This window comes from Mytilus edulis, chromosome 2 (genome assembly GCF_963676685.1).
Source record: "Mytilus edulis chromosome 2, xbMytEdul2.2, whole genome shotgun sequence".
NCBI lineage: Eukaryota > Metazoa > Mollusca > Bivalvia > Mytilida > Mytilidae > Mytilus > Mytilus edulis.
Window position 1 is genome coordinate 3,104,700 of NC_092345.1, and position 26,477 is coordinate 3,131,176.

The following is a 26,477-nucleotide window of genomic DNA, read 5'->3' on the forward strand; positions in this document are numbered from 1 at the left end:
ACATGGTTTTTTTTTACACAAAACAAATGCCAAGATTTTACAAATCAATTAAAGATTTCTTCTTCAAACTTTTTAAATCTAAAATTAAATAGTTGACACAGCATAGGTTTCTGACACAGAATGAATGTGGTCTAATGAACTTAAAAGGTTTTTTTTGCCTTTGAGCAAATCACTATGCTGTTGAATATTAATCCTCTCAAAAAAATGTTTGAAGAAATTTTCTTTTTATTTATGAAATCTGAAATGAGAAAAATTTAACCCCCCCCCCTTTTTTTTCACATCCCCGTTTCCCTTTTTCAAAACTGATATCAATTCAAATTTCTAATGGAGTTTGCAACAATAACTACTCATTTAAATACATCATAAAATATTAAGATGTAAAAAAACTGCTTGTTATCACTGAATGGTAAAGATTATTTAAATTTATCAGTTGGTAGTAAAAAGTGTATATACATTGTATATTGTATATAACAAAGATTTAAGTTGATTCTGGACAAAGAAAGATAACTCCAATTAAAAAAAATTCTTGCTATTGCACAATATTGTGCAATAGGATATTTCTTGCTTACTATTCTGGACAAAGAAAGATAACTCTAATTAAAAAAAAATTTGCTATTTCACAATATTGTGCAATTAGATATTTCTTGCCATTGCACAATACTGTGCAATTGAAAAGACTTGCTATTGCACAATACTTAATATAATAATTTTAGATCCTGATTTGGACCAACTTGAAAACTGGGCCCATAATCAAAAATCTAAGTACATGTTTAGATTCAGCATATCAAAGAGGCCCAAGAATTCAATTTTTGTTAAAATCAAACTTAGTTTAATTTTGGACCCTTTGGACTTTAATGTAGAATTTGAAATTTGAAAACAGGACCAAAAATGAAGAATCTACATACACAGTTAGATTTGGCATATCAAAGAACCCCAAGGATTCAATTTTTGATGAAATCAAACATAGTTTAATTTTGGACCCTTTGGACCTTAATGTAGACCAATTTGAAAACTGGACCAAAAAACTTCAATAATCAAGAATCTAAGTACATTTTTAGATTCAACATATCAAAGAACCCAACCGATTCATTTTTTGTCAAAATCAAACTAAGTTTAATTTTGGACCCTTTGGACCTTAATGTAGACCAATTTGAAAACGGGACCAAAAGTTGAGAATCTACATATACAGTTAGATTCGGCATATCAAAGAACCCCAATTATTCAATTTTGATGAAATCAAACAAAGTTTAATTTTGGACCCTTTGGGCCCCTTTTTCCTAAACTGTTGGGACCAAAACTCCCAAAATCAATACCAACCTTCCTTTTATGGTCATAAGCCTTGTGTTTAAATTTCATAGATTTGTATTTACTTATACTAACATTATAGTGCGAAAACCAAGAAAAATGCTTATTTGGGTCCCTTTTTGGCCCCTAATTCCTAAACTGTTGGGTCCTAAACTCCCAAAATCAATACCAACCTTCCTTTTGTGGTCATAAACATTGTGTTTAAATTTCATAGATTTCTATTTACTTAACCTAAGGTTATTGTGCAAAAACCAAGAAAAATGCTTATTTGGGCCCTTTATTGGCCCCTTATTCCTAAACTATTGAAACCAAAACTCCCAAAATCAATCCCAATCTTTCTTTTGTGGTCATAAACCTTGTGTCAAAATTTCATAGATTTCTATTAACTTAAACTAAAGTTATGGTGCGAAAACCAAGAAAATGCTTATTTGGGCCATTTTTGGCCCCTTATTCCTAAAATGTTGGGACCAAAACTCCCAAAATCAATACCAACCTTCCTTTTATGGTCATAAACCTTGTGTTAAAATTTCATAGATTTCTATTCACTTTTACTAAAGTTACAGTGCGAAAACTAAAAGTATTCGGACGCCGGACGACGACGACGACGACGACGCCGACGCCAACGTGATAGCAATATACGACGAAAATTTTTTCAAAATTTGCGGTCGTATAAAAACTGTAAAAAAATTGTAAAAGAATGAGAGAAAAAACTATAAGTTGTAATTTCCCTTGCTTTGCTGATAGGGGACCAAACATGCATTTGGATGTCTCACCATAAATTCATTGGAAAATTATGAAATCATCAATTAGTACAAATAAATATTTTCAAATTGTTTAACAAAATGTTTCAACAGATCTATATACAATTAATTCATAATTCTAGAAATGGTTAAACCAATCAAAAATTATTTACAGTTGTTCAAATCATCTTCTAACATGATTACATCCTTTATCACTGGTACCATGTACTGGTACCTTTTTCTTTTAAATTTATAATAAAAAAGACAATTATTCTTTAGATTAGTCTATTTAACATTCAACTTCTTTAAAAACATCTGTCTGTTGTATAGTTCACATCTCGTTATGGGTCAGATTACATTGTTCACAATTTGATTAACTCTAGCACAGTCTAGTTACAATTGCAAACAATGTATAATTTGATATTTTGATGATTTAGAAAAAATTATACATTTACTACTCTTAAATCTTAAAGTAAAGAAGAATTCAGCTACAATCTTTTCAACAGTGATTTTTTTTATCTGAACAAAACATAAATCTTAAACTCATGCACTGCTCTTAACTTTTTTAAAGCAAAATTGAATACAAAAATTGCTTATAGACTTCAACCTTTCCATGAATAATCATGGCCATCTGTACATACATCTTTATAACTTAACCTCCTTCCTTTACGAATATTCTGAGTTATAGACACAGACATGCCTTAATATAATGTCTAATAAAGAAAATAACATATTTCCTTGGCATTTATACTACTCTAACACAACAAATGCCTTTGACTGGTCTGGTACAAAATTCATTTCGATGAAAAATTCTGACACATGCAATATTTGATTTAAATATATAATTTACTTAGTTATGACATTATTTTACATCTATAAACATATTTTATAAGAATGCTTTAGATAATTTGTATAAATAACAGCAACAGAAATAATATGCTGAAAAATCTATATTGTTTTCTGCAAAACTGACAATAAATACCAAGAAATGATGAGGTCAATATAATTCAATTCCATGATGTCAGGGGTGTTCAACGACCTTGAAGATGTAAGGGGTGTTCAACGACCTTGAAGAACCTCACTGATATTCAAAGTTGTTAAACATGAAAATATACCAATTTACAACTGCTGAAGTTACTGCAATTTAGAAAACAAACACCTAGCAGTAATACCAAAATAATCTATTTAGCACTTCAAGAAAACAAAACAAAATTATAAACTTCTCACTTCAAAATATCTGTTATACAACGCCATGTTGGCAAACAAATTATAAATAGAAAATAATCAAAATGACCAAAATTTGAGCAAATTGTTGATTGTAGAAATATAAAAAACAGTGGAAAGAATTAAAATAATCAAAACAATTCTTACTTTGTTTTAAAATAGCACTATGTATTAGAAATATGATGATTTATTAAATATAATACTGTATACCCTGTAAATGAGGAAGTAACTGTCAAACACTGGTGTCAGGGTGTAGTCAATAAGGGGAGTGATTTAGAGGGAACCACAGACTAGTAACACTGGTGTCAGCGTGTAGTCAATAAGGGGGGCGATTTAGAGGGAACCACAGACTAGTAACACTGGTGTCAGGGTGTAGTCAATAAGGGGAGTGATTTAGAGGGAACCACAGACTTATATTTAGACACCATTCAAGTAAGAAAAAATATATACCACATATTCAAATACAAAACTTGTGTACCGTATGTAACTCTGGCAATTCATGAATTTAAATTTTGAAGATGATTAAAATAAGAACCAATTGATTTCCCCGATCTACTCTTTTAAATTTTGATGCACAATTCATGATTTATAAAAAAAAATAGTTTCAGTCATGGTCATGATAATGTTTAGGAATGTAATTTGATAAGACTGATTAATGAGAAACCTTCATATTTAAAAAAAAAACCACCTGAAAACTGTTTTATTAAGGTCTATAATTCATTATTTGAGAAATTTATCCCTATGTTATAGCCAACTTTTCACAAAACATGAATAGTTCATAGAACAGTCTAAGGAGAAAACTATATATTATAAAATTTGCTCCCTTTAATAAAGGTTATCAATTATCTCTTGAAACATTGTATTCCCTATTTTGGTATTTGTGTAGCAACAGTTATTATCATTAATAGAATATATTTTTGAAACAGCTGCCTAGGATTTTTTCTTATTGTCTTTACTTAAATACTTCCCAAGTTACTTTTTATCATTAATAACATTCCCATGCAGAACCTTTCACATATGTAATTTTCTTTCATGGCAAAAAAACAATGGACCAAAATGCATGATAACATTCAGAATATAAAAGATATATCCCCAAAGGACAGATAACTCTTGTAAGATAATACATGGGAGACAACTGGCATGAATTGGGGAAACTAGGAATATTAAGGAAAATATTTCACCGGCTTTAGAAGTATGTCTTCAGGTTGATAATACATGTGAAATCATCTGGACTAGAGATCCCAACAAAAAAATATCAAATTAATAACTGTTTAAGTTGAAGCGTTTCCATTTTTCATTGCTTTCTGAACCTCTTCTGCGGGAACATAACTGCACCATTCTTCTGATTTTGGGTCAAGGTATTCAAATGTATCAAGGAATTTTTTGCCACTAAAACCTCCAACAGCATAAAGTCGATTGTTAAAACTGACCACGCCCACATTGGCTCTACCTATACTCATTGTACTTCCAAGAATAAAGTTGTTGTTGTCCAGAATCTCCACAGATTTCAGACTATTAGATCCATCACTTCCACCAACTACATGTATTTTACCTAAAAATAAATTATAAGCATAAACAAAAGTACATTGACTAAAAGGCCTTATCTGTTTAAGCAGTTATGATTGAATTTTATGTTGAAAGTCTTTGAAGATCATGATATTAATATACCGGTTGGTATAGTAGAAACTTTATCAATGATCTATCAAAACCCTGGGTTACAAAAAACTATGTTTTTTCACAATTGTAAAAAAAGAAAATAATTTGCACACCACTTTTGCAAATCTCGCTTCAGTAAATGAACTGTTTCAATAAGGTTTGTAATTCTTACTATGAGAAATTTATCCTCAAGTTATAAGCAACTTTTTACAATCTATAAGATATTAACTTTTGGTCTGATATAAGTAATATTAACGATTGAATACATCAAAACTTATGGTTTGATAACAGCTATATTTACCATTGACTATATCACAACCAGCACCTCTGCGAACCACATTTAAACTTGGTCCCATCACCCATTTATCTGTTTTAATATCATAAACCTCAGTAATTCCTAGAACATTCCAACCATCGGTACCTCCAATGGCATAGATAAGACCTTTGTGATAGCATGCTGCGATCTGGTACCGTCCTACAAATATAATGCAAATTGGTTAAATACTCAAGTTTTTATTACTATTTATTTTTAAGGTAAAAGATTAGGTTATTAGGTAGTTTTGCAATAATGTACAGACATAGAAAATACATTTGGGTATAAACTTATTTTTTGGTATTATTACAACTGCATTGCCTTGATGGTCTTTTGATAAAATCTTAAAATATTTTTATGCCATCATGGTCTTACCATATTTTGGTTGCAATCGGTTCATTACCTGATTTTTTTGGCACAATTAAGACATATCAACCCACCAAAATCAAATACTACTTACAATTTCTGAAATCTGCTGTGGAAAAACTGTTATAGGAAAGAAAAAAAGAATAATACTAGTTACAACAATGCAAGCCTTTTTCTGATGAGCCTACCCTACTTATTATTCCAAATATCTGAAATCAGGAAGTAGTAGGTGTCTGAATGATCCGAAAATCTTTAAGCCCCATCACTGCCAAGATGCTGACAGAACATGCAGTTATCATAATAAGTAGTACATGTATTGGAAACATTTGTGACAACTTTTTTTATATTCCATTCAGCACTTTGAAAGTTAATTTAAAGTATTGTACAACCATGATGTCCAATAGATTGATAATTTGCTTGGTTTAACTCATTACTTTCAGGGTGCTTATCAAGTACTCAGTCTATTTCTTCAGAAGGACATGAGAAAATTTTGACGGAAATATCTGTAGTACAAGTGGACAGGCTGATTGCAATATAATGAGGGTATAATTAGTTAATTTTACCATTAATTGGAATAAGATTCAAATTATTGATAGTTTAGGTGACCACCAACATTTAGGATATAATACATATTAATAGATAATATTTACCTGTATTTAATGGTGCTATTTTAGACCAACTTTTTGACTCTGGATCGTAAACTTCACAGTCAGGGACACTTTTAGGTCCCACACAACCTCCAATACAATATAACTTGTTATCTACACATACCAATGCTGAAATTGACCACAGATATAAATTTATATTACTCTTATATAAATATCAAACACATGTTTTAAACTTAATACACCCTTGATGATTTTTGCTAAGTTTGATAAAATTTGGCTGACTAGTTTCAGAGGCAATGAACTTTATAATAATTAATGGACATTGAGGGATGCAAAGTGATACAAGGTGAGCTTAAAAGGATTCATGGAAACGAGACAAACAAAGGATTAGAAAAGAGGACTATTTCAGTATTAAAGAGACTACATGTACTTGTTTTGATATTACTGTATGTTTTTAATTAGAGACACAGGCTGTCTACAAATGTTTTTTTTTAAAAACAGCACTCATAGATAATGCTTTTTATATGTTTTTGAATTCCTTCTCTTATTTACATTCTTTTCCTCACAACCAACAGTTTTTACTAGCTGAATATGCCATCACTAATGAGAGCAGAAAAGACACTCATATCTGAAAAATGGTACAAGTTTACAAGACTGTCAACAAGATGATGTTTGTCTCAATTTCTTTAATCACTTTTTGTCACCTGCTTAAAATTGACATAATAAACTGTTACCACAGAGATATGTCTCGCCTTTTTGTAATTTTGATTATGCAAATGTTAATATCAAAATAGCAATACCTTACATCTTACACAAGTTATGCAAACATTCAAAGTCAATGAACACCATGACTGAGCTACATGGCTAAACAATCTCCTTGTAAATTAGATGTGCAAATTAACTATAATGACATAGTTTTTACCTTGAGAAACTTTGGCTTTAGCCACTTCAGATATTGTTGACCATTTATTTGTCTCATAATTATAACATTCTACTGTCTTCTGTTCTATTTGACCATTCGATCCACCAACAGCATATATTTCATCTTGAACATTTTCGGTAGAAAAGCGCCCTCTAGGGACAGACATATCTGCAGCTGGAATCCATTTGTTTGTCTGTGAATCGTAGAACTCTGTTGATTTCATACATTCTCCTCTGTCATAGCCACCTGTTGAATGAGATCCAAAAAACCTTATTAGGTAAACAAGAATATGTGTGCACAAGATAGAATGCCCTTATAGCTACCAACTGCATACCAAATACCATTGATTCATCATAGTAGTTCCACCTCAAGTGATCTAATACAGACAAAAAGTCATAGTAATGACAAAGTTGACTGAGGCTAAATCAAAGCTAGAGGGACCAGATTTATCAGTTGAATCTATACACCAAGCCAGAGAGAAGATCTCAAACAAAACAACTATTCTAAATTTTAATCTCCATTTAAAAAAAAAAGTTTTGCATTATGTTAATTGCAAAGAAGTTGAAATATATGGTATCAGATGTCTTTTTATGATATGAAAGTAACAATAAAGCAGTATACTAACCTTACAGATAATATATATGGACCATAATTTGGTATTGGGACCGTTTCCGATAACGATAGAAAAGTGATAAAATATTGTATTTTTGTGAGAGAAGTTGTTTCTCCACCATCAAATGCTATTATTTCTATTAAAATAAAGGTGATTTCTACTCTCCCCTAGAGAGAATTTGAAATAAACAAAAAATTCAATCGACATTACGTTTCTTATCATTGTGCCGATGCTCGTTGAATTGATTTTGCTTCAGCAGTAAATATTACTGGATATTTTAGGTGAATAAAGATAATTTAATAAAAAATACATGTTAATATACCGTTACACTTGGAATGTACAAAGTTGGTATCTTTGTCACAATTTATAATTTTTTTTTTTTAATCATGTTCTGCAAACACTTTTCATAAATGCAATAAACTTGTCAAATTAGAAGTAAACTTTTACCATGCATGACTTGAAAGGAAGTACTTTATTGATTTTAGCCCACTAAAGTAGGTTAAAATGTGGAAACCATGTAGATCGTGTACAGGTCACAAATATCACATGGTGCCTATTTTAAAGATTTTAATTCCAAGTTCAAAGTTTTTTTCTTTACTGGATTTAAAGAATTTTACATTGCCAATGATTTGGAATAAATTGTATATAACTGGAATTTCAAAACCAAATATAAATACATTTTTTTGGCTAAAACATCAAGATACAACGATTATGGTATCCTGTATCAATAAAGAAAATATGGAAATTTCTGAATGATTTGTAGAGTGGGGTGCTCATTTTCGCCACATCTTTCCATGTTTTCTACAGTTTATGTTCAGGTCTAAATGTTTTTGAAGTATACTGATATTTCTATATGAAGATAACTTCAAATGCAAAATATACTTAAGCTTGAAAACCGGTTTGTTTTAAGAAAATCATCTGAAAAGTTAGATTAAAGGGTGTTTGAAATTTCCGGATGTTTTGTCAATGGGGGACACATATTCGCCGTTTTTACACATCTATTTAAAACAAAATAACCGCAGCTTTTAACAATTTTTATCAAATCAATTGCATTATAGATGAATAGCAGACATTTCAAAGGTATAAAGAATTCAAAATTAGGGCATTCAGTCAAATATTTACTCAGAAATACTTCTTTGAAATCGTGTTTTTTATTCAGGAAATTGTCCGAAAATCGTTGTCCGTTTTTCGGTCATTTTCAGTAGGAGCCGCAATTTTGTCTCAGTTTAAAAAAATATTATATTTGTTATAAAAATATAATTTACGGATACATTTCTTCCATTTCAGCCATCCTTTGAAGTTTTTACACCTCAAAATCCTTAAACGGCGAAATTGTGTCCCCGGCGAAAATGAGCACCCCACTCTACTAATTGTTTTCAAAACAAGCACATATTTAGGAGTTTTATAATACTGTTACATTTAAGATGGATTTTAAGAAAAAGTAAACTGTTCAGATTATTTTAAGCAGATTTTGCAATAAAATAAAACTAAAAAAATGCTTTCGGTTTCTTATGGTTTCCTGTCACGTATAAAATTTTTTTAATTTAACATAGAGAATAGATTTTAAATATTAACATGAAGCAAGTAACACCAGTAATGGTGTTCATTTATGTCTTTTGAAATATATTGTGCAAAATAAAGAAAGTAAAGATTGGTTTCCTGTTTGGTTTCCTGTCACGTAAACGGTGAATCAAAATGTATTATTTTTTTCTCGAAAAACTCAATTGTTCCATTAATACTATTCTAACACCAACACAACCCACAGAATAAAAGTTAAAGCTTTAGAACTTATAAAAAAGGATACAAAAAGAAACCAAAGGCCGAATACCAAATTATGGTCCATATGTTAATTTTAAGTAAAAAGTATCAAATATAGGTCTGTGTAAAAACTGTCCCAAAGTGGTAGCTTATTGAACTGTCAGGTGCAGATTACACAAAATGGCATTCATAGATATTTGTTTTTTGTTAAAGTGAGGTTTGAACTGTTGTCATGGAGATAATATCTTTCAGCCAGGTGAACTATAAAATTGTTGCCACTGACATGTTCAAAACATTGATATATTAATAGAATAAATTACGCTTACCACAGGCAAATAGCTTGTTATTCACAACCTTCAAACCGAATCCACATCGCGGTACTGTCATTGATGCTAATGGTGTCAAGGACACGGCTCTTTCCAAGGTCATACCATTAGTGGTGGGCGAGTCAGGTGCTTCTGATCCACTGTCTGGTGGACTGTGTGCCTTTGTTCGACAATGTATAGATAAAACAGCCAAGTCCCCATTCAGCATACACAAGGACATAAAAGTTTTATCTTTGGTTTGGTAATCAGCTATTACTAACCATTCTTTAGGTGAGATCGGGTTTTCAGGATTAATGTTAAATTTCAGAACAGTTCCATTCATTGGACTGTTTACATTGGCAACTGGGTCTTTCTGTGGTGTTTCCTAAAAAGTACAAACACTTATATCTCATTCACAAGTCATGTTGATGTTTAAGTACATATAGACATAATTACAGTCAAACCTGTGTATAAAGATCACCTTCAGGGTCAGACAAATCTGATCTTACAAAACAGGTGACCTTTAAAATAAGGATCAAAAAGTATAGGTAATACTCAGGGCTTCCAAAAAATATTTGAGCCAGCCCAACATTTTATATCTGATCCCGATTTTCATCCCTGAAGACTAAGTCACAAAAGACAATTATGGTTATCAAATGGCCATCCCAATGATTGACATTAGATTAAAAATCAAAGAGCAGATTGCTCTGAGGGATACGATTGCCATTGTTTTCATTGACACATGTATACATGTAGCTGGATAATATTATTTTCACAACTAATTCAACTGCACATGTAAAATGTAATTTATGTAATCTGAATAGTTACAAAATAGCCAATCCCGGTTAAAAGTGTATGAACAATGTACTTAGGCCTATTGTGTTTTATTTTTGTACTATCAATTCCAAGTTTACTTTCCACAGCAGTCACTGAGACTCAGAGTGAGAGAAGTATTTCACTTCGTATCTTTTCACCTATTTTCCTACGTTAATTCTAGGAGGAACCCCATTCCTAACTCTTTAGATATTTAATTTCCTTTGGGTCAGTGATCATGACTCCTTTCCGTACACATTCCTCGGTTTAAATTGGGATCGTTTTTAATATAATACGACGTTTATTGACAGAATGAGTTAATTTTTTCAACGTGTTGTTTTGATTCAGAATTCATGGAAGTGACTTCCGGAAGGGAGACAACTCGAAACGATAATATGGAAGACTCCATTTCGCCTGAAGGGGTGTTGAAAGTAACTTTTACGATGTGGACTATTTATTTTAATTAAGATGATGCATATGATTTATAATCATGCAACAACAATTACCCTCAATAGCAGACATACATAGAAAGGATCCCATGAGTATAAATTAATCAATTGAGCGGGGAATCCAGAGCAACCATTTTACCTAGTACACCTTGAAGTCAAGAAAACTATACGCATAATTACCTAAACAAACCCTGTAGTAAGAACGTATATTAAACCTACATGGTTCTCTATTTTTTTTTCATGGAAGTACAATATCAAATATCAGTTTAATAACGGTGACATATAACGAAAAACTCCACTTCAGTTCTTATATGACAGAAATAGATTTATCGGAATTCAGAGAACTCAAGCATTTTTATCACAACTGGGGAATTCCCTCTGACGTGTTTCTAAATTTATAAAAACTCTAAATATAAATACTACTTAATTCTGATTTTCCGTGTTGTTAAAAACACGCATATAAGTCAAGGAAAAATATCAAACATGAAGATTATGAAAAGAACATTATAGGAAAGTTGTTTAAGTTCAATCCCTTTGTTTGTTTTTACCTTTTAAACCAAGACAATCCTAAGAATCTGAGATGGTCCTTAATGTTTAAAATAAAACGGTTGACGTGAGGGCATTGTCCTGAGCCACTGGTATAAGTCTACAGATTGCTTGAAAGCAATCGTATCCCAATAACAATATTAAACTACTTTGATGTGTGTTTGATGTTCTGATGTAAACGGTTAAATTGGCAGTGCATCACTCGAAGAGTGCACATCAACGGGCTCATATCTGCCTTAGACTCTTTATTTGTGTACAATGATGTTGTCAAAAACTTTACTTTCGTTTTTAAATCACATTTTTCAAAACCGGATGTTGACTTGACAATGGTAAAACATTGACCAGAAACGGATTCGTAAAACCTGTGTACATTTACAAAGTATGACTGATCGAAGTTCTTTCCACGCTATTTTTTCAACAAAATACTTGTTATTAACGTTAGATACAGGTATCAATGATAATTTTAGCATTTTTGAAGAAATGTAAGATGCATAATTAAATTTCCCACCTAGGCACATGCGCACATGTGTTCTAGTTCGTACAATGTAGTTCTGACGATTTTTCATTAAAAACCTTTAAAATTTTTCATCAAATCATGTTTATTAACGTATTTCTTATAATTTTAATTATTTGGACTAAATCAAATCGCTGAAATGTAAGAAAATAACTTTGAATAGACCGAACAATTTATATGATGTCCAGTACTGAAAATAGTTTACCTGTCACCTGTACAGGTAGATTTCAGCTGTCCAACAACTAATTAGCCCTGATTAAAATTAGAAAGTATTGAACTAGGGGTTGTTTTGATAGTAATTAATCATCATGTCACTTCTATGACCGGAAATGTGTGGCTGTTAAAGGCAAAATGTTGGTCAAAATTATGTTAAAATGACCGTCTCTTAAAGCCATGAAAACAAAAAGTAGATGACCTTTTCATGCTTTGCCCAGCCGGACTTTTACCGGACATTATACAAATGTCCGGAATATATGACCGTTTTGGAAGCCTTGGTATTACTGCAGTGGGCCAAGAAGATAAGACTGATATTTGCTAAAATAATAAACAAACTTACGTGTCTTTTCTTAATACATTTATATTCACGAACATCATCTTCTTCTTTCGTCCTTTCATCATTAATGTCCTTAAAGTCTGTCAGAGTGTTGTCTTTGTTCAAATATAATATATTAACCTATAAAAACAAAATAATACAAATATAATATATTAACCTATAAACAAATATAATATATTAACCTAGAAAAAGAAAATAATATGGATTTTCGTAATGTTTCTGAACTATGTAAATGAGGACAAGGACAGCTGAAATATATGTGAAATGGAAACTCCACACCATAAGCCATCTCTATACAAAATGTGGACTGTTTAATAGCTCTATTATCATTTGAAATTTTAAACTGTATGTAATAATGTTAGCAAAGCCCCTTTGACCACAAAACAACATATATCCTTTTTTGCAGAAGAACCAGAAATGAGATATATATAACATTTAACCTGCATGGGATAATACAAGATATTTCTTGTATCACACTGCATTGTGAGATACGAAAAAGTGATATGAAAATATGCATTAATCTGATTGGTTATCTCAGCAAGATGAGACGATATTACACCATTTCCATTGGCTCTTTTAGGTCATTGATAACTTTCAAAGGTTAGGTTGATGTACATTTCTTCCATGGAAATGAACATATGTGATTTCTTTAATAATTTACAAAACACTCAACACTATTCATCTGAAAATCTTCTTTTTGTCAAATTTTATTACATTCTGAATCGTACAAACAGTTTAAAAATGTCTGATGTTAAACTTTGACATTGGAAAAGGACATATGACGTCAAACTGGTATGTGCAAACGACTAGATCAACGATTCGCTATATTTTTAATTCAACACATGATAGTGTTGACCATAAGAGAAATAGGTTTATCAACTCTTGCTATCTAATTTGAATAGTAATAATAGACTCATTGAAGTTCTATTATTATTAAATTGTAATTAAATTGGAGTTGATTTAAAGCAATATCCACTTTTCACTCATTATGAAACCTATTATTACCTGTTCCAACAAGTTATCTAGCCTGGGTTTTTCTGTATCTATGCTATCTCTGGCCCAATTTAGTACTAACTCTGCCATGTGATGACTGTTACTGGGCTCTATCAATTCCTCATCTGCACCTGTTTAGTAAAAAATTCCAAGGGTTCTGTCTAAGTTAAAGAACTTGTCAAATGAAAATAACATTTTTGGCATGCAGAAAGATGATACACCAAACTGAAATGCTTGTGAACACTGGAAGGTAAAGATTGCATTCATTTTGCAGATGGAACTTTAATTGTTTTATTGTTTTAAGGAATTGACGTGAATATTTTGAATTGAAGATCATTATTTGTAGTTCGAATATCTCAGTGCATATTTCATTGGTAAATTGCTTGACATGTACATGGAAAGGATGTCAAGAATATTGAGTACACCACAATGCACTACCGGTATGTGTTTTTGTGCTCTCAAAAGGTAGTGATGTGGTCTAGAAAATATCACTACCTAGACAGTCCTAATAGGATTTTGATAGCATGATACAACCTTTACCCCCAGACACAAAACACATTTTGTAATATCAATTATTGTTTCAATCTGAATACTCTTGAAAAGTAGCAGGTCTACAAACAATAAGTTTTACCTGCCAAAACATGTATTTCTGTTCTTGAGGTTAATTATTTTTTCAGCATTTAAACTAAAAGAAGTGTTTGTACGTACCAATAATTTCTACCAGTACTGTTGACAGACCAAAGAACAGTTTACTACACGTCACAGTATTAATGTTGTTTTGGATAAAAAGGTCTGTTTTTTCCCTCAGATCATCATCCACAGCAAATCTACGTACACCTGAAAATGAACAAACTACATTATAGATACTCGGTAAAGAAGATTAAACTATCAACATTACAGATATTCAGTCAAAAGATTAAACTTTCAACATTTTGTATTGACAGAACTGAATTTCATGGTTTTTATATACCGGGTAACATGAAATCAGCATATTATCAATACTTATAGTATAACTAATCGCCGTATTTGAATATCAAAAATAAGACAACGCGTGACCGAACGACGCATGGATTAAACGAGTGCGCAGCACGAGTTTAATCCATAGCGGCGTTCGGTCACAAGTTGTCTTATTTTTGATATTCAAATACGGCGATTAGTTATTCTTTTTATTACATTGGCAAATGGCTTTTTTATGAAATTAATGTAGAAAATGTAAGGAACTATATCTTTTTCCTACGCATTGACAATTTGTTTTGATCCGACGTTATCGACGTCTTGACAACGCATATTGTTGTATGACGTCAGAGAGTGAAATAACCACGTTTATTTCACATGTGAAATTATCGGTTTTTATCTAACTGGGAAATCAATGTAATATATTGCAACCAATGTAATAAAAAGTTATAATAGTTGAAGCAATTCAATTATTAAACAAGAATGGATGAGAATTCAAATCTTTTTCCAGAACACTTAGTCAATAAATTGATGGTGAGATCTCTAAATAAGACTTTTTTTGTAATAACGGACTGTAATTTAGATATCTAAACATATATTTTTGTTTATCATAGAAGCACAGAAATGTTGGTATCAATATGCAGCCTTTTTTCATATAGGTAATGGGGTTAGTTGACTTTTTTCATTTTGTACCCTCACTTCCAATATTTTTTGAGAATAGTTTGTTTTGAAATAATACATTATCAGCTTGTATACCAACTATTTCTTCAGACTATTCGGTAATAATTCAATCAAAATTGGCATTTGAAAAAAAATGTGTCCCACATTTATCAGTGTATCATATATATATAATATTTGCATAGCAAACGAAAGTACTTTAAAATTTCTAAGCAACTCTTCTTCTTATTTAAATTGTAGATAACCAATGTTAAAATATATCTTTTATATATTATCGCACTGCAGGTAAATTATCACGTTGTGATTGGTTTAAAGACGTCACATGGTGACCCCCTATGAGACCGTAGAGGGTTAGTAAATTTCATAGGTGGTTCATGACACGTTAATGGTGACGTCATCTATTGATGTTGTTGTGTTTCATTGTTTATTTTTCAACAAAATGCAGCAGAAAAAGGTCAGCGTGCGATAAATTCATTATACGGTTAACTACTGACCCCCTACTGTTCCATAGAGGGTGAATAAAATCTATAGGGGGTTCAGCCTCCGGCCTCACCCCCTATGGATTTTTTGAACCCACTATGGACCTGTAAGGGGTCAGTAGCAAACAATATAACTTATATTATTGTATAGCAATATAATATTTCCCACAGAACGTAACCAAAAGTTAGCGTGCAATAATATCAGATTATTACATGGCATTTTTCATATCGCATGTATTATCAGCCCTAGGTTCAATATCAGCCCAAGAGCCGCATGGCTCGAGGGCTGATATTGACCGAGGGCTGATAATACATGCGATATGAAAAATTACATGTTATGATCTTTTTATCATATGCTTCAACAATGGAGAAAAATAACAGATTCATATATTGATCCTTTTACGTGGTTCCCAAATAGAAGTTCAGAGAGTGAAAAGTTCACGGACGTCGGATCCCAAATTTAGTACATTCGATATGAAATCTTTCTATCAGATGCCTCAACAGAAAAAAACATTTTAATATGGACGAAACGATTCAAAAATATACATAATGAACACTGTTTGAAAAAGTAAACTTTTTTAACGTAACTTTCTAATTTATGTTTGAAACTTTTAAAAAACACATTTATTTAATAATTTGATTTTTTTTTTTTTTTATTATTATTATTTAAAAAAATTTTCTTTCAGTATCCAAATAATTGTTTCGTTAATAAAATTGAGATTTTACACTACTTTTTAAGTTTTTTTAGTGAAAATGTAGCATTGAGGTATATTTTCCGGAATTTGCCGAGTATCACCGGAATGCCATGCGATAACGTTACGGAAAGGCATGCGATAACACTCGAAGCATGTGATAAACTTTTCATATCAGCCCGCTAAGCACCAATTCGAAAAATATGGAATTTACGTTGATTTAATGCTATTATCATACAGTAAAAATCATATGTTATTTAGTCTAAGTATATGATAAATTCTAATATTGCACTAGTGCAATAAATCTTCAAAATTCATGACGTCATCAACGACAAAATCTTAGTTTAAACCAATTTTTACTTTTAAATATTATATTGCTATACAATAAAAGGGTTATTGCATGAATATTGTCCCTCGTAGAACATATATTGCACTCGCTAGCTCGTGCAATATAAAATTCTACTTGGGACAATATTCCCCAATATTCATGCAATAACCCTATAATACTGTCATACAAGCATCAATATTACATATATAGTACAGAATTTATAAGAGAAAGTGTATAAACTTTTGAAAATGGAAAAAAAGCATTTTTATCCACCTAAGTTTTGATTCAGAGTGGGGAAATAATGAATGCCAAGTAAATCTACTTGAGAGAAAGAAAAAAAACCCATAATTTTCTAGTGATTTAAACCAGGTATTTTTTTAATGTGATTGATTTCGTTATGCCAAAAACAATGGCTTTATCTTAAAATGGTTAGGAAATTTGAAGTTATAATTAAAAGTTCAAATAACATAGATCCAATTTAAAAGAAGCATTGTGTAATATAAATAGTTGGTAGATTCCAAAATAAACCCATGAATTAAAAAAAAATAACACGTACTATTAGTAAAGAAAAGATGTGCACTGCAACACATTAGTAATATGGACCAAGGATGTTTGTTTTGCCAATGATTATGCAATACCATAGCACATTACTAGGAGAATAATATTAACCTAACCAATGTCCCATTTATTTGATATCATTCATACAATGGCAATCTACTAAAAATAGTTTTTTATTTCTTTGTCCTAGAAGGTTGTGATTTTTATTGTAAAACTTTAAATTATTTTACACATAATAGGTGACAACTAAGGTGTATAAAGTGATTCCATGATCTAAACCAATGAAAAATGTCATGATTTTTTTTCAATGATCTGTTGAAACTATAAATAGTAATACATGTATCTATTTTAAATGCATTTACAATAGATTTATCTAAAAAAGACTTTTCTGGTTTGTAAAAGCTACTGTACTGATATGTACATATAATAATTACTGTACAACACAATACCTAATCCCTGACTCCAATCATTGCTTTCATGCATCTGAAAAAGTAATCATGACAAAACACTGTCAACCCCTATACATATCGTCATCCCTGAGGATGTATCGCTCAACTCTTTCTTTATTCATTCTAATGGTTTTTTTTTTGCTATTTGAGATAACCTTCTTCATACTTTATATTTACTGATGTTTCTAATGAGCATTTTTCTTAATGTTAATTTTGATACAAATATCAGATCATTAATTCCTCAAATGATGGTTGGAAATACAGACATGTATTCAAAATGTAAGGTTTCTTTTGATTGCATTATAATTGAGATAATAGCATTGTTTTTGAAGAAAATGGTCATCAACTAATAGACAACTTTCGAGTTAAATGCATTTCCGTCAAAAAGTTTGTTTTTGGTGAACATCATTCGTGTGTTTAGGGGCGTCGTCACTTCCTTTCCAATATTGAGCGAGTGGTTGGAAAACTATAAATCTATATTGCACAAATTATTCGGCAAATTGAATTCTCAAAATTGTCTTTCAGCACTGCTGTCATTAGGGAATTGTGATTAAGTACCTACAGAACAAAAATTGTTTCTAGTTTATCAGGTGACAGACAAACTCAAAAGTGGTCTATTATTTGACGGTCTCTAATGAGTTGTGAGAAGGCTCAATTTGGAACAATCACATTGCCAATTAAATCTTCAAATACAGTTTTATTTCTGTGAAGTTTTGGTCTTGTTGTTCTATAAGAAAATGTCAATGATAGTCATGTAGACTCCAATTCATCTGAACATGGCTGAGGTCTTTTTATAATCCTTTTAAGTTCTATTAACTGGCAAACATTGTTAAGTTTATATGTTCATGTAAAGCAACAACAAAAAATTAAATTCTTGAAGTTTATATCACTTAAACAGGGTATATAAAGAACCTCCTTAGGGCTATTCCATTAAAATGTATGTTGGAGGGTAGGAAGGGCAATTTAATTATTGAATGAGAGGCATGGGTCTTTCTTCAGTATGCATCAAAATTACCATTATGCAAAATTATCTAAAAAAAGGTTTTTTGTTGTCAAGATATTTTGAGCATCCCTTTTCTACCCTCCTACATACATTTTAATGGAATAGTCCTTAATATAATCATTGATTCAACGTGTGAAGATGAAGTGAAAACTCTCTCAATAGATAATTGACGACAGATGCATAGTGATGGCGACAGCTCACATACCCTATGGCTTGGTAAGCTAAGTAGGCGTGTTTTATAACCCAATGAAGACACAAATGGAAATACAAAACTCCAAAATGTTTTAGGATAACCCATTTAAAACCTTCAAAACTGCCATTGACTTGCAAATACAGATATGCATACTTTTAGCATTAACGGTTAATTCATGTTCAACTGCAATCAAATAATAATTTCCAACAATGAGTGCTTCCTTTTTATCTTCTTATTTAGAATTGTTCACCTCAGTGAAAATGGGGCTTAAAAATTCTTTTCAAAGGTGATTATTTCTAATGAAGTAGAAAACTGTGGTAAATACTGATTAACTAAACAATCCAAAGGAAAAACAAAAAAATAAATAAGAATTAACAAAAAATGTGAGACATGTACATGTTTATGACAAATATGATGAAATTCATGCTTTTTATGGGATTAAAGGTAGAACCCTATTTTCTGTTTCTGTATACCCACCCAATTAGCTAATTCTCATTTTTTACAAAATTATTTCATTCTTATTAATTTCTATGAAAGTAGTGTTTCAAATAAAAGGCCAAAACATATGTGATTTTTATTTCTTTTTAGTCAAAATTGTAATATATAAAGAATATCCTTTATAATAATTCATGAAATACCCTAAAAGTCTTAAGCTTAATATTCATGATACATGTACTTACTATAAAATTATGGTACATAGGATTCCAATTCTGGTCAATAAAAAAAAGCTTCAAAAAACATTTAGCTTCATAATTATGAGCCTAAATTAATTCTCAAAATCAAATCATAAATTTTTCTTTGAAGTCAAAAACTTGACAAAAGATTTTTTGGAAATGTTGTATTTAAAATATTTTTTTGCTAAATCTTTTCTTTTTTAAATATAAACACAAATTTGTTTCTGTGTTTGGCAAAGATTTATAAATAGAGTTTGTCTTTAATGATATAAATCATGTGAATTAAAATTTACAAATATTAAGGAGTTTTTATTTTTGGATCTTACCATTTTTGAAATTTCTTTAAAATTTCTTTTCTTGAAATCCCACTAAGGGGAGACAACTTTTATCTGGAGTGGAAGCACCATTCTTCATCATCACCGTGACAACACACTGGCTACAATCCACAATAACAGAAAGGGAAGAAACAAGGAGTAAGGAAATTAAGAAGATTATGGGAACATCTACCTATAAACATTTTATAGGCAGATATAAAATACCTAAACAGTTGTCTACGGAGAGATTTGAAGCTAAAAACTGGGAACAGATTATGGCAGCGTCGGGTATTTTCAGTTTGACGGCTGCTTTGTACACCGCCTTGACATGTGGGCCAGGAACTGCCAACCTGAAAGGAAAGCAAGCAATGAGCATGATATGGTAAAAGGAACAGTCAAAATAACTACATAGAAAAAAAAAGCTAACAAAAGATGCAGGGTAAATAAATTTTCTTCAATTCATTGAAATAATGCAGCCAAAAATTGCAAAATTGGCAATAACTAGAATTGTTACGCTATTCATATTTTTCTCTCATCAGTTTTGCTCTAACTGCAATAAATTCTGAAACAGACATGGCATAACATCATAACTGTCAAGTTTGAACCATTTGACTTTGAGGCTTTAGAGAGTGATTCTAGAAAGTTCATAATAGAAAACAAGGACAACAAGGGATGCGAAGTAATGGCATGAGCTCAAATGGTGTTATAAAAAGTTATTTTATAACAGATTGCATTATATTTCATATATAGAGTTGCTTTCAATCATTAATCCTCTAACTCAAAAGTTTCCTGTCATGATCAGTTCAACTTGGTGTGCACACGTGGGTTATGAAGAGTAAAATATAAAATTTCTCAAAACAGAAGAATAAAAGAACATCCATGCTAATTAAGTAATCTTATAATGAAAAATACATATGTGTTGGTCATTCTTTAAATGTTTTTGGAACTAAAACAATAAAGTGCAAATTAGTACAAATGTTTATGAAGACCTATTTGGTGGCCTTCAGCTGTTTGGTCAGGTTGTTGTCTCTTTGATATATTCCCCATTAACATTCTCAATTTTAATTAAATTACCAAGGTATTTTTGTATTCAAACAGCACCACTCATGTGAATATATTCATTTGGTACTTGTTTACCTTTCCCAAATATGTTACAAATTATGCATTCCTATCATTTAGAGAGAAAAAAATAATTAATGCTATTTAGTACATTTGGTTGCAATGAAATACCATAATTTTCCAATAAAACAAAACTGATTATTCTACATATGATAAAAATTTGACGATTCTGACAGAAAATCAGCTTTTATAATTTAATACAGATAATTTCATTATAATGCCAAGAAGTTTTAAAAGGGTATTAGCTGTCAAATCATAAATAAAGAAATGGAATGGCTTGCTTGATGTTTTCTTGTCTTGTTTGGTCACTAACAGCATATTCTTAATGTTTTTTATAACAAGTTAAATACATGGATGAAATAATTTTACTCTGTGGTTCACTATAGTGTTGATTTACTGTACGGTGAACCTACCTGCCAGTATAGATAAAATCCAAAAGAAACTGAAAACTTTCATAGTCTATGTCCTTTAATTTATACATATTTTGAGTTTGCCCTTCTTTCTTTTCCTTTTTATCTTTCTTGAACATTTCCAATAAGTAAGTACTTGAAGATGCCACAACGGCTTGGTGAACAGGAGTTTCATGCCGTCCAATGACTAGAATGGCATCACACAATTGCTTCTCTTTACGAAGTGTATTCAAGTTAGTCAATAATTTGGTTTTGTGACCTGTTGCTTGATGTTCAAGGTCAGCCTCTATCTGACTTATGTGTATGTCGTCGTCGCCGTTTGTAATGATATCCATGGTTACCAACTAATACTTGTTTTCCATTAAATGTTAAATGAATCTGAAAATAGATAAACAGTACTTAAATTTTATTAGTAGATTATTTAGTCTAATTGCTTCCTGAATTTCATTCTAAAATCCACTTGTTGTAAACACTTTTTGAACAAAAGTAAGAATATGTTTACATATCCTGTCTGGCTAAAAGTTACTAATTTCAGACAAGCAGAAATTCTAGTTTTTGAACTGCTGCCTTTTTATCCTACTTTCTTTATATTATGTTATAATAATGTGTTTAAAATCAAACAATGAGCTTTACATGAACTTAGAGAAAGCTTAACATTGAGTAATTTTTAAAAGTTTCTTGTTTTTAATATTTTTAACCTGGATGTCCTAATTATATCTTTATGTTATTCAAATTTAAGTTTTTATTCTTGTTATCAAACTTATCCTGATACTGTTAATATCTAAAACCATATTAAAAAAATATGAAGTACAATAAGTGTTAATAAATTATATTTAAATTTTCTAGAACTTTTAAACATTTTGTGCTTTATCAAAGAAAAATGCATGACAGATTTATATTTCAAATAGATCTGATCTTTATAACCACTGCCACTGTCAACATATATTTGTTCAACCTAACACGAGTCCCACCAGAAACTTTGTTATAAACAGTCATAATTCTATACCATTTATTCCATAAGGAACAAATACTGTAATATTTGTTCCAATGGAAATAATTTTACAGAATGTTTCTTCAACTTATTACATATATTATCAAGGAACTTCTATTTCGTGACACCACGGTAGAGGATTTTTCAAGCCATATTTGATCTTGCAGTTAAAGAAGGTTCCTGGTCTTACAATATGTCAAAAGTTTGTTTTAATCATTTCTAGCAGATCAAATACTTAGGGCAACACATTTGTGAATAGAAATTTAAGCAGCATTAATCCTTTGTTTAGCCTTTCAACAATCTTCATAATAGAATTCATCCAGTCATTAAGTAAAAACCAAATGTTAACAACTATGCATTAGTGCTACAAAAGCTTCTATTATAACCTTAATGGTAAAATTACTTTGGACCCATTGTTTATACATTTAATCTTACCTTAATGAATATCTCAATATTATCTCTTGAGAGATGAGTTCATGGTCTTAGGAGTCTAATCTTAGACAATTTATGTAAGGTGACCACTGGGCAGTGGGACAACCACATTATAAAAGGTCATGTTGTTTCCTTTTGAACTAGAGATGTACTGTTAACATAATTCCATGTCAAGTTTAATCATTTTGAGCTTTTTTTCATCATGTTTTTATATTTGGTCAATTTTTACTCTCCTTCAGCAAAATATGAAGTTTTAAAATTAGTAAGAATGGACAGCAATGTGATTACTGAGATTTTAGGAAATCTGCATACAGACATACCATGTGTATCAGATATATCCAAAGTGAGTTTTTATTATTGCAATACCATCCCCCATTAGCAATTAAAAAAAAACCTCACAATAATTTCTGAATTTACCCTCAGGGTCATTCAGTTTGGTCCAATGGTTTTAGGAGATGATCTTTGAAAAAGGACAATTGAGTGATGGAGAGTCAATGAACGCAAAGAGATGGCTTTAAGATGAGCTAACAAAAAGAAAACCCAAAAAATTTCAGTCAGTAAACATTGCCACAATAATTTTATAGCCTTCTTTGTGCTGAGGTGGCATAGATCAAACCTCAATTATTCAATTGAATAAATATCATAATCATAAACATACAAGATAAATATTAACTTACTTGATTACAATGTAATCTTAACAAACTACATGTACTTCTTAATTATACCTGGCTAATCAGGTAGACTCTTATGTAACACAACACAGAACTTGTTATATAATAAATACAGTCATAATAAAGATTTAATCCTTCTTTAGTCTTTGGCATAGAATTAAGATCCTTATACATCATGTATATTGCCAATTTTCAAATGTTCACATTTACATTAAGCACTTGTAATATATAGATATAAGGAGATAAGGTATGAGTGCCAATGAGACAACTCTCCATCCAAGTCACAGGTTGTAAACGTAAACCATTATAGGTCAAAGTACGGTCTTCAACACATAGCCTTGGCTTACACTGAATAGCAAGCTATAAATGGCCCAAAAAATAATAACCAAAATTATGTAGTAACAATATTCTGCATCTTTGATCACAGAATTTGAGTTGATTTGCATTTGTCTTTTTGTTGGCTTTTAAAGCTGACTTTCTGTGTTTGGCTCATTGTTGTGTAGTTGTAAACTTCTAAGTCATTTGGCCCTGGTGGAGAATTACCTCAGTGACAATTTTACCACATCTTCTTGTTTTTACAGATTAACTGTATTGTAGACAAGGAACAAGTATAACTGTTCAGGAGATATAAAATTAGAATAAAAAGTAAACTACCAAAACAACAAGAATGCACACATAAGGCTCAAAATAAGTTTTAACTCTTCCTAAAAAGCTCTGAAAATACGTAATTACGTCATTACACAATATGACCTAACTTTAATACACTAAGAAAGTACATTTATTTTATGTATATAAGGTTTATACTAACTCTCTTTTGTGTACCAGTTCTTAAAATGGTCTTTGTGCTTTTTAAGTTGTAAAACTTGAACTTATAAAGCATTTAAAGTTACGTAACACATTTCCTCTGCTTTATGAAGATACAATGTGAATAGTTAATTTATGGATTCAAAATGTTTAAAACATAACTACTGTATACATGAATCAGGGGGCAAATAAAAAATAATAATATAAAAATAACTAGCAATTAAAAAGTATTTCAAAAACCAAAATACTCAAAAATTAATCAAAATAAAAACTAAAATTTACTTACAAGCTTGTGAACAAAGAATATGAATTGCAAATTTGAAACCATGTGGTTAAATATTATGACATCATCAGAATTACAGGTGTATGGTCATAACTTCAATGCTCTATTGGTGATTGCTCTAGAGGTGAATGACCTCTACTAATGCATATTTTAATGTCAAGGTGATAACACTTTGATTAGTGTACCTTTTGTAAAATAGATGTTAAAAGACATCAATAGGCTTTAGATCTAAAATATCAACCCTTAGTTCCATTTAGGAGTAACTTTAAAACCCAAGATGATATTATCTCTGATAGATGGACAGTTAAGTGGTTGCACATTTATTATCCAATCATCTTCACTGCGAAGCTAACATATCACTGCATGCAATAATAGAATCGCTAGACCAACAAATACAGCTGACTTTTAAACACCTAAATGTTCATATGGCAACACATTATTATTATTTATCATGTAACTCTAAAATAAAAGCCTATAGAGAGACTTGCATATAAATCAATTACTAGTCTTAGGTCTTACTGTCACTAAACTGATGGAAACACAGCAAAATGAAAAAAGTGATACCAGGAGAGAATGTAGAAATTGATTTCATCTTAATATTTCCAACTTCATTATGCCCTCTTCAATGTCCTTTCATAAATCTTAAAATAATCCATGATCCCATTAATATTTCCTACTTCATTAGGACCTCTTCAGTGTCTTTTACAATTCTACTACTGGTACATATAATTCAGTTACATGTTTTTATTCTTAATTAGGGAATATACCTTTGTTTACCTTGTAAAAATAATAACAGGAGCAAATAATTGTTTCTTTAACTTTACTATATATATTCATTATATATTATCAGTTGGTTACCTTTAGAACTTAAAATTAATGACAAGATCTAAGAATAGTTATTTCCCCAACTTTACAACATATACGATCATTTTGTATTTTTTTTGTAAATTTCCTAATTAGGGAGTATACCTGTGCTTACCTTAAGCAGTTTATATTTATGACAAGTCAAGAATAATTGACATTGACAGGTACATGTGTCATGTATACAAAAGGAGATCACAGAGAATTTATCATAGAGAATTTATCATAGATAGTAGGGTTCAAAATAAAGACACACTCATTTAAAGTACATGTAGTACTACATGTTATGTTTTTAACACAATGTGTATGTTTGAAATATTGTAACTTTGTTATCTGTTGAAGAGGATGAGGTAGGTCAAGAGAGAGTAATCAATAAACACTATTACTCATAAATTAGATTATTGAAATATTAAAGAGGTACCATGTTTGGAGCAAATTTGAATATTTTGTGTAACTTCCTGCTTCTTAATTAGCACTTTCAGTTATTGTGACTTGTATTTGGAAAACTTCAATAGGTTTAGTTTAAACATATTTATTTATAGTGGATTGGGAAACAAGTTTTGCAACTTATATTAATCCCTGTCCACTTTGCAGGTGCGAGTGCTGCCTTGTAGTGGCATTAGCTTGCTCTTTTTCGAAATCTACAAGATTGTCTTTTACATGCAAGAGATATGGATAATGGCTCTCTCTTAACACGAGTCAGACATTTATTGTCCCCTTCCGACGGACTATCATTGCTTCCTGAAACCCATACTGGCAAAAGATGTCAAAGGAGGGCTGAAAATTCAGTCCCTGAAATGTTCATCCAAGAACGGGAATCGAACCAGGAACCTGTGTGATAGTAGTCCGATGCACTAACCACTACACAACGGCTCTCTTAGGTGGAGAGCAACCCTTACAGTCAAG

The 26,477-nt window shown here is 30.9% G+C and overlaps 1 protein-coding gene across 2 annotated transcripts in view; it reads right to left on the reverse strand.

The window, feature by feature from the left end:
- Positions 1-2,586: 2,586 nt before the first annotated feature.
- The window catches only part of LOC139510074 (influenza virus NS1A-binding protein homolog A-like), a 38,378-nt gene continuing 14,487 nt past the window's right edge, over positions 2,587-26,477 (reverse strand). For both annotated transcript variants that reach the window (XM_071296306.1, XM_071296305.1), the window contains exons 3-12: positions 21,533-21,907; positions 20,226-20,350; positions 14,387-14,515; positions 13,691-13,809; positions 12,689-12,805; positions 9,832-10,195; positions 7,135-7,380; positions 6,255-6,380; positions 5,227-5,400; positions 2,587-4,821 (exon numbers count right to left, since the gene is read on the reverse strand). In XM_071296306.1, coding sequence (XP_071152407.1) covers positions 4,541-4,821; positions 5,227-5,400; positions 6,255-6,380; positions 7,135-7,380; positions 9,832-10,195; positions 12,689-12,805; positions 13,691-13,809; positions 14,387-14,515; positions 20,226-20,350; positions 21,533-21,864 — 2,013 coding nt within the window. In that variant the 5' untranslated portion in view covers positions 21,865-21,907 and the 3' untranslated portion in view covers positions 2,587-4,540. The remainder of the gene's footprint in view (positions 4,822-5,226; positions 5,401-6,254; positions 6,381-7,134; positions 7,381-9,831; positions 10,196-12,688; positions 12,806-13,690; positions 13,810-14,386; positions 14,516-20,225; positions 20,351-21,532; positions 21,908-26,477) is intronic.